At 41.1% G+C, this 13120-nt stretch overlaps 1 protein-coding gene across 1 annotated transcript in view; it reads left to right on the top strand.

Moving 5' to 3' along the window:
- The window catches only part of LOC127581617 (CUB and sushi domain-containing protein 1-like), a 1418367-nt gene that overhangs the window by 1224353 nt on the left and 180894 nt on the right, over window positions 1-13120 (top strand). Inside the window, 3 exon segments of the mRNA XM_052036133.1 lie at window positions 294-389; window positions 3996-4199; window positions 8570-8694. Coding sequence (XP_051892093.1) covers window positions 294-389; window positions 3996-4199; window positions 8570-8694 — 425 coding nt within the window.

Raw genomic sequence — 13120 nt, 5'->3', positions numbered from 1 at the left:
AACATTTACCTTACTGTTTGATGTTTAGCATTATGTGGTTTAACTGTTATGACCAAGCTACATCTCCTCTGTAGCTTATTATAAAAATTGACAGAACATTTGGTAATAAAGATTGCTTTTCCATCCAATTACTTTTTATCTCTTCCTCAAACTAATATTACGCAAAACTGGTTGAAACAGCAGGAAAGCAGAACTATATGTTGGTTCGATGAATGCTGTTTGCTCGTGTGTCAGGAATCACTCCAACTGTGTTGACCGTTGTACTTTTCAAATTCTTTCCTCTTTTATTACAGGGGAATCATTGCCCCTGGCCACCTCCAATCAAGTGCTGATGAAGTTCAGTGCCAAGAGTCATGCCACTGCTAAAGGGTTTCACTTTGTCTATCAAGGTAGGTGAGCAGTTTGATTTAAGGCACAATGTAACCATATTCATTTCTGAAACTGTATGATTGTTGCGACAGAACATCAAACGTTGTTTCAAGTCATGGACCCACCATGATAAAAGATTGGTGGGTGGAAAGGGCCAGGCCTGAGCTTGTCTGGGTAGTGGAGCAGAGCAGTGGTTGGGATTAAGGTCTGGGTCACTTTCAGGAAGCAGGAAAGATACCAATATGTAGGGTTGTTGGGGTCCCGATGAATTGAAGAATCCATAGCGGGAAGGTTAGTGATTAACCTTCTTTGGTGGACTGGAATGATTGGTCAGGAAGGCGCTTGGGATGGTGAAGGCAGGATCTGGGAGAGTTAATGTTGGTTTATGGGATAAAGTAGCTGGGATCTTGCTACTGCTTTGGAAGTAATTGGATGATGGGGAAAGTATAAAAGGTTAATCTGGTACTTACATTAGTGGGGTCTAAGTCCACATTGCTGAATGAAAGCCTAGTTATCCCAACTATGGTTGGTCCCAGGGACATGATCAGATTTCTCTCATAATGCTCCAAAAGGAACCTTACAAGGGGAATGATGTAATTTGGTGAATGCTTGAAACAGAGGTAATACTAGATACACAAGTGATGCTGGGAAGTCCCCAAATAAATTTCCGGAATGAAGCAGAAGAAAAACAATCTGAAGATGATCTTACCATGTTTCACTCTTTGAAAGCTATGATTTCAATCTCTTGCCTTAAATGAGGCATTCGTCAGAGAAATTCATTCTGACAGATTATAAATAGATCAGCTCATCTAATCTGGGAAGGATATTACCACATGAGAGAATAAGAAACTACGAAAGAAGATTCATAGGCTTCAAGAATTGAGTTTTGAGAACAGGCTTTTTAAGTTGAGCTTGTTTCTGTTTGGTCATTAATTGAAGTATTTAAGAGCATGGCAATGAATCACAAAGTATTCAGAATGATGCAACACCCGAAGGATAGAGACTGAAAATTCAAAAACACGGGGAAAAAAGTGAGGTGAACATTTTTGACTCCAATGTAGTTGCAGAATAATTTATCATAAAATGCCTTTGAAGAAGGTATTATGTAGACTCTTGAGGCAATTGAGTGTGTTTCCAGAGATAATGGATTCAGGAACAAAGTTAGAAGGTGGGAAGATGAGTCTGATGTTGCTGTGATCCAGTGATTCTTATATAAAAAAATTCTTTTTGTCAAGGACTCTGGCTGAATTATTAGCCTAAATTCAATCTCTATTCATTTGAAACCCTCTTTGTAGTTTGCAATGACATGCCAATTCATTGACTGCATTACTGTTGTGCTGCTTACTATCAGTGAACTAGTCTCCAGCTATCAGGGGGCGGGGGGGGTGGGTGTGCATTTTTTGGCAAGCTGCTGATCACAGCAGTCTTTGTGTTACCCAGAAAGCAAGGAACATTGGGTATTGGTTTGTGCACTGAAGGATCATATTCATTTGAGGAATTCAGATGATATCATGTGCTGCTTCAATCAGGTTTATTTCCAACCTGAGTTTGATGTTACTTGAAGTATGTTCCATACCCTCACGTTGACATCTCTGAACTCGGGTATGGACCTGAATTTGGACTTAAGTCCAGAGATTGGACTGAGCCTGACATGATTCCTATCTCTCTGGTCCCCAGATATTCTGTTCCTGGTTTCTGATGCCAGGGTCACTCAGGTCCCCGCTTAGAGCGTCCCTGCATCAGATAGGCTCCAAAATCTGATACCTGGCATTGGGAGGGCCCAGGACAGATGTTGGGTGGGCGCTGGGTAGACAGACCTGACTTTGAATGGACCCAGAGATGCTGAGGGCTCGCCAGTGCCAGGCCTGCCCAGGGCCCACTCATTGCTATCCAATGACCCCACCAATTTTGCAGACCTTCCAGTCCTGTCAGTTGTTCAATTGTCCACAACCGTACATGACTAGATGCAGCAGGATTGCAGAACTTTGGCCAGATCTGTTGATTATGAGATTGCTTAATTCTGTGTATCGCATACTGTTTTGCTGCTTGGCAGACATGTGTTGCAGCTTCACCAGATGGGCACTTCATCCTTGGGTATACCTGATAGTGCTCCAAGAGGCCCCTCCTGATTTCCTTCTTAAACCCAGGATTGATAGAAATGGCAGAACAAGGGATGTCCTAGGGCCATAACATTACAGATTATGGAGGTGCACATTTCTGCTGGTGCTGATGTGCCTCATGGATGTCCAGTTTAGCACTATTGTGGTGCCACACAATATGATGAAGTGTGTCCTCACAAGGATGGAGCAGTGGTCGCGTCTACCAATATAATCATAGAATGGTGCACCAATCAGAGGTAGATTGGTGAGGATAAGGTCAAAGGGGTTTATCCCTCTTCTTGGTTCAGTTTGAGATCTCCCAGGGCTACTCCCTCCTACTGCATTGCCACTGCTCGTGGGTTTGTCCTGTTGCTGTGATGGGATGTATCCAGGGATTGTGATGGAGAAGTCTAGCACATTATTTGCAAGTGAGACTTTGTCAGTCTGTTGCTTGTCTGGTCTGTGGCACAGCTCTCCCAACTTTGACACTGGTCCATAGATGTTTGTAAGGAAGACTTGCAATAGTGACTGTGCTGGGATCAAATTTGCTGTGTTGGTATTTGATGCCCAAGTCGCTGCCAGGTAGTCCATTGATTTTACAGTCATGGTATAACTAAGTTGGCCTCTATGTGACTCCAGACCCACCAATGTAGTTGATTCCTCAGTGCCCTTTGATATGACCTGGAAAACAGTTCAGGGTGATGCCAAAAGACATCAGTAAACCAAATGGATTTTTACAGCAATCCAGTAACTTTGCATTCATCATTACTTGTGAATAGTTTTTTTTGTAATTACAGATGATGACTAAATTTAAGTTCCTTGGCCACCATGGAGGGAATTGTTAGTTCAAAGCCTCTGAATTACTAGCCGGTAAATTATTTGCTGTCCACCACCCACGAAGTGCCATTCAAATTCCAGGCACATCCCTTGCTGTGTCCCCAGCATGGATTCTTCTATTTCCTATTTGGTCATTGTGACAGACGGTTTGCTCTCAGTTTGAGCTTCACCCACTGTGTTAACTTGTCCTGAGCTGTGTGCCCTTTCCTGTCACAAATTGATTCTCAAAAGGAATTCCTGCCAAGACTGACCAAAACTTTAATCAAGCAAAATCCCTAAAGCTAGCAGAGGAAGAGAACTTGAACCTGGAATGGCCAACTGTAGGTTCCAGAGGGGACAAAGCAATTTTCTCAGCCCACTGTGATTTCAATTGCATCTTGTCCTTTAGCTGCTTTTGCACTGTATCTGTGTGGAGTTGCATGAACATCCACATGTTCTCTTCTGTTGTGGACTGCAGCTATGAAAACTCAATGAAATACAGAATTTGTATTCTGGGTGATTTTTGTATAAAATTCAAAGATGATTTATTGATTACATTCAGTGTTTAGGTTGCTAATTTGCATATAAATATCTTCTCTGGTTCTTTGAAAGATTTTCATTTATATCTTTCGGTTTCTGCTTGAATCCTTTCCATTGTTTCATGATGAAATTGGGAACTGAATTTGAGCTATTCCATTCATTCATCTACAGCTGTGCCCCGCACAAGTGCCACTCAGTGCAGCTCTGTACCAGAACCAAGGTATGGCAGAAGAATTGGGAATGACTTTGCTGTTGGGGCCATTATCCGCTTTGAATGCAACCCGGGTTATGCCCTTCAGGGTTCCAAGAACATAAAATGCCTGGCTGTGCCTGATGCCTTGGCACAGTGGAATGACTCTGCACCGAGCTGTTCAGGTAAGTGAACCAACAATGGACGATTCCTTAACATTAACTTGTTATAGGCAGTGGCTAAACATAGAGATCGTGTCATAAGTCAAGCAAAGAAATTATTGCAAGAATTTAAATATTGATGAATATGTCATCAGAAGATAACTGGTGCATTTAATCACTACAACCAAAGGCACTGATGTTATAAATATATTTAGAACGAGAACAATACAGCATAATACAGGCCCTTTGGCCCACCATGTTGTGCCGACCTTCAAACCACTCCTAAGACTATCTAACCCTTTCCTCCCACATATCCCTCTATCTTAAATTCCTCCATATGCTTATCTAACAATCTCTTGAATTTGACCAATGTATCAGCCTCCACCACCACCCCAGGCAGCGCATTCCATGCACCAACCACTCTCTGGGTGAAAAACCTCCCTCTGACATCTCCCTTGAACTTCCCCCCCATTACCTTAAAGCCATGCCCTCTTGTATTGACCATTGGTGCCCTGGGAAAGAGGTGCTGGCTGTCCATTCTATCTATTCCTCTCAATATCTTGTATACCTCTACCATGTCTCCCTTCGTCCTCCTTCTCACCAATGAGTAAAGCCCTAGCTCCTTTAGTCTCTCCTCATAATCCATACTCTCTAATCCAGGCAGCATCCTGGAAAATCTCCTCTGCACCCTCTCCAACGCCTCCACATCCTTCCTATAATGAGGTGACCAGAATTGGACGCAGTGTGGTCTAACCAGAGTTTTGTAAAGCTGCATCATTACTTCGTGGCTCTTAAACTCGATCCCACCACTTATGAAAGCTAACATCCCATAAGCTTTCTTAACTACCCTATCCACCTGTGTGGCAACTTTCAGTGATCTGTGGATATGAACCCCCAGATCCCTCTGCTCCTCTACACTGCCCAGAATCCTGCCATTTACCTTGTATTCCGCCTTGGAGTTAGTCCTTCCAAGGTGTACCACTTCACACTTCTCCGGATTGGACTCCAGATCTGAAGAAAGCCTTTTCCTATTAACCAATTATTACTCCATCAGCTGTTACTGAATCTGTCCAGTGATGAGCTAAATTATACAGTTGAGGTTTGATCCACAGTCACTATCCCAGACATATGCTAACTTTGGCCTGAGGGGCTGGATTCCTGCTCCTAATATTGCTGCTCGTGCACGTCAGCAGAAGTTGGAATTGAACTCAGCAGTGGTATCTTGTGCTGTTAACCAGTCTGCCAAAACTCACTGCCCAGGTTCCTACATTAATGTCATTGACTTGGATTGGGTGTTCGAGAGTCGTCAGCTTCTATTGAATTAAATATCAGCAAGTATGTTCTGGGAACTGCATTTAAGTAGCTAAGTGACAATTCTGGGGGTGGGGATAAAATATGCAATGAAGAAAATCACTGCTTTAAATGAAGAATAGCATTTGTTTTCTACTTTTCTGCAATGAGCAGTGGAGAAGTTTGTCTCCGGTTACAACAGGATATTGATCAATGAGAAAAGCAGGGATAGGAATGGCGGGTGGAATTTAACTTAAAAAAGTGTGAGGTGATACATTTTAGGAAGCTAAACCAGGCCAGGACATACTCAGTGAATGACAGGGCCCTGGAATGTGTCACTGAACAGAGAGACCTACGGCTACAAGTACGTCGTTCCTGAAAGTGGCAACAGAGGTGGACAGGGTGGTGAAGAAGGCATATGGTGCTCGTCCCTTCATTGGTCTTAGCTTTGAGCATAAGAGTTGGGACATTCTGTTACACTTGTGCAAAATGTTGATTCAGCCACAGTTGGAGAATTGTGTGCAGCTCTGGTTGCCGTGCTATGGAAAGGGTGTGATTAAGCAAAAGAGGGAGCAGAAAAGATTGACAAAGATGTTGCTTGGACTCGAGGGCTTGAATTATAAGGAGAGGTTAGACTGGCTGGGACTATTTTCCCTCAAGTGAAGGAGGCTGAGGGGTGACCTTATAGAGGTTTATAAAATTATGAGGGGCATCGATAGGGTAGATGGTCACAGTATTTTCCCGGGATAGGGGAGTTTAAAACCAGAGGGCATGAGTTTAAGATGAAAAGGGAAAGATTTAAAGGGGATCTGAGGAGCACGTTTTTTCACATAGAGGGTGGTGGATATATGGAACAAGCTGCCAGAGAAGGTGGTAGAGAAAGGTACAAAAACATTTAAGAAACATTTGGGTATGTACACGGATAGAAAAGATTCAAAGCGATATGTGCCAGATGCAGGTAAATGGGATTAGCTTAGATAGGCATCTTGGTTGGTACGGACAAGTTGGGCTGAAGGGCCTTTTTCCATGCTGTATAATTCTACTAACAAAGTGCCAATCTTGATCAGGTGTCAATATCTGCCAGACATCATCCGTTCCCCACAACAGCTCCTTTCAAAGTACTCATTGTCCTGTTAGCCATTCCGATATCCCCTGCCCCTGACACTACCAAGCTCTGATTAAGTCCCAGGTAGATAACACCCCAACTTTTCCCTGAAACAATCTTTATATTTTCCTTTGTGCACTCTGCATTGCATGAAGGAAAGTGTGCAGTGGCAGCTCAATAATGCCCAGTGCTATAGACTTTGGCTCACTGAAGCAAAATGGTCATTTGCACACTACACAATTACCCTGCAGGACACCTGTCAGAATGCATGGGTTTTAGGCAGATGTACCTGCATTGGAGTCAGTGTAGTGTAGATTGATTCCTGGGAATGGGGAGTTTGTCCCATGAGGAAAGATTAATCTAAAATCACTGAAACTCAGAAGAACAAGCAGTGATCTTATTCAAATGTACACACTTCTGAGAGAGATTGACAAAGTAGACGCGAAGACCCTCTCTCCTCAGGAGGGAGAATCTGAACTAATGGCCATATCCTCAGGATAAAGGACTAGCCACTTAGCAATGAAATGAGGAGAAATTTCTTTACTTGGAGGATTGTAAATCATTGAAAGTTTACTCCAGAGAGCTGTGAATGCTCAAACATCCAATATATTCAATGCTGCAATTTGATAGATTTTTGGACACTGAGGGAATCATCGGATATGAGGATCAAGCAGGAAAGTGGACTTGAGATAAAGGATCAGACATGATTGTGCTAGATTGTGAAACAGACACCGGGGGTTGTACTTCTATTGAAACTTGTATTCTGTTTTTAAATGGAAATAAATCATAAAGCACAAAATCATATCAGAATCTGCTTGTCTTTTAAGGGTGACATGTTTAAATTCCTGTTTACAATGTAAAAACCTTCACCCTAGATTGTCATTATTATTGTTTGTGTAGAATGTGTCCATTTCCTAAGAAATACCGAAATATGAGCCTAGAAATTCTGTTGTCTAGCGCAACATCAGGAATGGTGTTGCTTGTGCGCTGGCACCCTACTTCCTGAAATGAGATTGCGCTTCTCCTCGTAGATCATGCACATGTGTACAAAATCACCCTGCAGGACATTGTACCAAGCACACAGCACCCATAAACAATGTAGAACCATGCACACTGAAGCAGGTCTGTACCAGAGCCTTGGAACTTTGTGGTTCTTCAGTGGCATTTAAAGAGCCTGACTCTTTCTGGGCTGCTGTTGGGGAGTCTAAGGCATACATCTTCCTTTTGCCAGGCCTGTGTTTATGTCTTATTTGTCATTGATTACACTCCAACCCTCACTGGTGATCTTGTGAGTCCCATCTCCCTAACCCTATAATCCTTTCAATGAAACCTGCACCCTTCAACTATCTACTTGACCATCTTCCCTCTAATCATTTCACTGACTCATCTCACTCATGTAAAACCTAATATAGTAGAAAGTAATCCAATGTGAAAGGCTCATCCTACAGAACATTTATAGAACTAAGTGACAGGAAATTTGACTATACTTTGGAAGAAAATTGTGTAATCTTGTGAATTCTGCTTTCTCTTCTGGTGTTAGCTTATTAAACTAGATTTCTTATTTGTGATACATTCTTGCAAAACATTATTTGTCCAGTAGTTGGACAGACCTGATCTAGTAATAATTCTTATTATCTCAGTGGGTAATGTCTCCAGTAAAAGGGCTTATTGTTCAGCTCTGACAGATTATTTTGTACATAATATCATGGGGAGTGTAGGCTGTTCTTTATATGGAAAGAAAACATATTTGAAGGTCACCCAGTGAAGGAAAAAGGTATTTTTTTTTAATGTTTCTTCATTTGTAGCAATATCATCTCATTATTTTGGACCTTTGATTTGATAAGCAGGAAAAACTTTGTAACAATACTGCCTAGTTCAGGGATTTATGATCAAAATGGAGTATGCATCTAGATAAAATCATATTAAGTGTCCTTGCATGAGAGACATACTTCTCTTCATACTCAATCTTAATGAAACCTGTTCATCCTTTTCTTTCCAGTTCCTTGTGGAGGAAATCTCACTGAGCGAAAGGGCACAATTCTATCACCAGGTTTTCCTGATCCTTATCAGAACAGCCTGAACTGTTTGTGGAAAATCACGGTCCCCGAAGGAGCTGGCATACAGGTATTTAGTGATATTGTATAAAGGACAAATGCCATTTGATTTCAAATGCACCAACATGAATCTGCCCACTGTTTATAAATCAGCAGACTTTGAGTTCTGTCCTAAAGTGTTCACCAAAAATGTTTACAATAAGTACAACTGTTTACAGCTTCAAAAAAATGACAATTTGGCCTCAACAGGTCCTTGCTGATTTAAATACTGCAAGCAAACCTCTGCCCACTTTTGTTCATCTGGCTTTTCTCCTTTGCAGTTATCTCTTAAATGTCTCCATGCATGTTGCCGCTGTTACTTTAGTTCCAGCAGTTTTCAGATTCTAACATGTTAAGTAAAATACACCTCTTAAATTCTCCGCTTGTTTTATTAAGGACCATTATCGCCTCTAGTTTTAATCTCACTTACAACTGAAAACCTTCATGTTCACCCTGTCAAACCTTCTCAAAATCTTAAAGACTTTTAACTGGCCATCCCTCAAGTCTTCCATTTTCACAGCATATCCATTCTTTATCATTTCTCTAATCATTCTAGCCAGACCATTTTACACCTTCTCCAGTGCCTCTAGCCTCCTATTCATACATGACTGACCTATCCTCAGTGAGTTCAACAGCAAATTGAACTGTTTCAGATACTCAGTATTTCCAGTTTGCATCATCAACCTCTAAGGTTAGCTGAGATGTTTTTGTCTCTGCAGCTGCTACCTGACCTACTGAGTACTTTCCAACATTCTCCTTTGTCTCAGATTTCTAGCAACTGCAGTATTTTATATCTCAGTTTTTTTTCCCCCTCTTTTGCTTACATCTCCTCCAGACACCTCAGTGTAATTAACACGACTTCACCATTCTTTCTCAGCTGGATCCACCACCTCTCGTTTCAGTCTCTCTTTCCATTCACCGCACCCATTTCTTTCATCCTTTCCATTATTCTGCCTTCTCTGCAACTTAAAACACATTTGATTTCTAACTTCTCTTAGTACTAATGTAAGGTCTTTGACCTGAAGCATTGACTCGCTTTTTCTCTTTCCACAGATGAAACCTGACCTGTTGAGTATTTCTAGATATTGCCATTCTTTTCAGATTTCAGGCTTTCACATTTTGCTTGCTGTGCATTACGTGCCAAGAGTAGTTTTTTTATACATTCACCATGTACTTTGCATTTCAATTCTAATTCTCAAGAAATGAATTGCATCGTTTTTCTTGGTCATAGATATTTTGTCTGGCTGACGCTTGCGGTGATTTGTATATCTATCCCCAAGATCTTTTTGTTCCTCAATACCTAGTTAGCCCTTTAGGCATGCTTGCTAATGTTTCCTTATAATTTCTCATAATATTTCTCTGCCATTCTCAGCTAACTTGGTGTTGCTCACCGATTTTGCTATTTTATTTTTAATTCCCAAAATGTAACTTGTCACTGACTGTTTCCAACACTTTCACCAGCTCTCAGTTTTCCAGTTTGTTTCTGTGCATTATTGTGTTTGTCTCATGACCCTAAACATATTGATCACAGACATAATTCTACTAAGTAGTAACCTATGGAACATTTTTTGGAAGTCCTGAAACGAGTCCCAATGCATAATCCTTTTCTGCCCCTTGCCTGAAGAATTCATTGGCCAAGATGACCTTTTTGGAATTTGTCCTATCTAATCGATGATATATTTTTAGCTTCTAGCTTTTGTAGTCTGGCTTTTATGTTTAGAAACATATAACAACTTAAAAATTAAGTTTTTTTAAAAAAAATCAAAATTATACTTTTTGTACAAAGTAAGAGAAAAAGCATTTTAAAAAGTTATTGATAATCTTAAACATTAAACTGAAATAATTTGAGAACTCCTCCTTCCCACCCCTTCCCCACTTCATTCTCTGAACTGTAGTCCCCATTGACATTAATGGCGGGGTGAATAAACTCCAGTTCTAATTTGCCCAGAGAATTTGCTACTAAAAACACTGTTATAGTTCATGTCTCTGAACTCACAGTTGAGACTCAGGACATTGTGTAGGTTGCTGATCCAAGGGTCTGGATGCACTTTGTATCTGACCCCTCAACTTTACCCCCAGCCAGATTGGAAGCATTTAGTGTAAACCTATTCATTTGATTGGGCTGATCAACTTTCATTAAAAAGGTAAGTTAGGTTGATTTGTTGTTTATTTTTCCTCAGTTCTCAGTGTTTTTATTAATTTTAATTAATTGACAGTAGTTTCAAATGTTTTTAAATAAAAATGCTAACTTTTTCATGGATTATATTTTTTTTTGGTTAGATATTTTTAACTGATTATGAGAGATGTTTACATTGTTCCCCACTATTTAGTTTTACCCCTCAAGAACATAGGACATAGAACGTAGAGCACAAAACAATACAGTACAGGAACAGACCCATCGGTCCACATTGTCTGTGCTGACCGTGATGCCAATTTATGATGTCTGCACCAAATACAATGCCAAATTAAACTAAATTTCTTCTGCCTATACGTGATCCACATCCGTCCGTTCCCTGCATATTCATATTTCTGTCTAACAGTCTCTTAAATGCCACTGTCATATCTGCTTTCACCACTACCCCTGGCAGCCCTATCCAGGCACGTACCACTCTCTGTGTAAAAAAAACTTGTCCTACACATCTCCTTTGAACTTTCCCCTTCTCACCTTAAAAGCATGTCCTCTGGTATTTGACATTTCTGCCTTGGAAGAAAGAGTCTGACTGTCTATCCTGTCTATGCCTCTCACAATTTCATAAACTTCTATCAGGTCACCCCTCAGCCTCCAGCACTCTGGAGAAAACAATTCAAGTTTGTTCAACCTCTCCTTATAGCTATTACTCTATAATCCAAGCAACATCCTGGTGAACCTCTTTTGCATCCTCTCCAAAGCTTACACATCCTTCCTGTAGTTCAGTGACCAGAAGTGCACACAATTCTCCAAATGTAGCCAAACCAAAGTTTAATACGGTTACAACATGACTTCCCAACTTTTATACTCAATGCCCTGACCGATAAAGGCAAGTATACAGTACGCCTTATTTATCATCCAATCTACTTGCGTTGCCACTTTCAGAGAGCTATGGACTTGCACCCCAAGAACCCACCAAAGTGTCCTCCCATTTACTATATAGTTTCCTCTTACATTTGACCTCCTGAAGTGCAACATGTCACACTTGTCTGGATTAAACTCCATCTGCCATTTCTCTGCTCATATTTCCAACTGATCTCTATCTCACTGTATCATTCAACAACCTTCTTCACTGTCCAGAATTCCGCCAATTTTTATGTCTTCTGCAAATTTAGTAATCGGACCGTCTACATTTTTGTCCAAATTATTTACAGACCTAGAGTTAAAATAGCGTCCCTCTACCACTGCCCTCTGTTTTCTATGGCTAAGCCAATGTTGTATCCAATCTACCAAATCACTGTGGGTTCCATGTTCCTTAATCTTTTTGATCAGCCTACCAGGAGGGACCTTGTTGAATGCTTTATCAAAGTTCATGCAGGCAACATCCACTGCCCGACCCTCATCAGTCATCTTCGTCATCTCCTCAAAAAACTCAGTCGAGTTCGTAAGACCTGACCTGCCCCATACAAAGCTAATAAGTCCATGCTTTTCCAAATGCAAGTAAACCTGATTCTTAAAAATCATCTCCAATAATTTCCCTAACACTAATGTAAGGCTCACTGGCCTATAATTTCCTGGATTATCCCTATTGCTCTTCTTAAACAAAGGAACAACATTGGCTAATCCTCAGTCCTCTGGGACATTGCCTGTGCCTAAAGAGGACATAAAGGTTTCTGTCAAGGCCCCTTTCTTGCCTCCTTCAAGATAGATTACATCAGGTCCTGGGGACTTATTCAGCTTAATGTAAGAAATCGAACAGCTCCTCCTTTTTTGATACTAAAATGCCCGAGAATGCCAACATACCCCTCGCTGATCTCGCCATCCTCCATGTCCTTCTCCTTGGTGAATACTGATGCAAAGTACTCATTTAGTACCTCGCCCACTTCCTCTGGCTCCAGGCATAAATTCCCTCCTTTGTCCTTGAGTGGCCCTAACCTTTCCCTCACTCCCCTCCCATTGTTAATGTATGTATAAAATGCCTTGGGATTTTCCTTAATCCTACTCACCAAGGAGATTTCATGGCCCCTTTTAGCCCTCCTAATTCCCTGTTTAAGTTCTTTCCTGCTCCTTTGTATTCCTCAAGGGCCCTGATTTCAACTTCCTAAACCTTACATTTGCTTCCTTTTTCCTTTTTGACTAAATTTAAAACATCTCTCATCAACTAAGATTTCCAAACCTTGCCATCCTTGTCTTTCCTCCTCACAGGAACATGCTGTTCCTGAATTCTGACCAGCTGGTCTTTAAACAACTCCCACATGTCAGATAACAACCACTCCCAATCTTCTCTCTCCAGTTTCTGCCTGATACTAGTGCAATTAGCCTTTCCCCA

This window comes from Pristis pectinata, chromosome 22 (genome assembly GCF_009764475.1).
Source record: "Pristis pectinata isolate sPriPec2 chromosome 22, sPriPec2.1.pri, whole genome shotgun sequence".
Taxonomy (NCBI): Eukaryota; Metazoa; Chordata; class Chondrichthyes; order Rhinopristiformes; family Pristidae; genus Pristis; species Pristis pectinata.
Note: the sequence above shows the minus strand (reverse complement) of the source record. Positions and strands in the feature narration are given on the sequence as shown.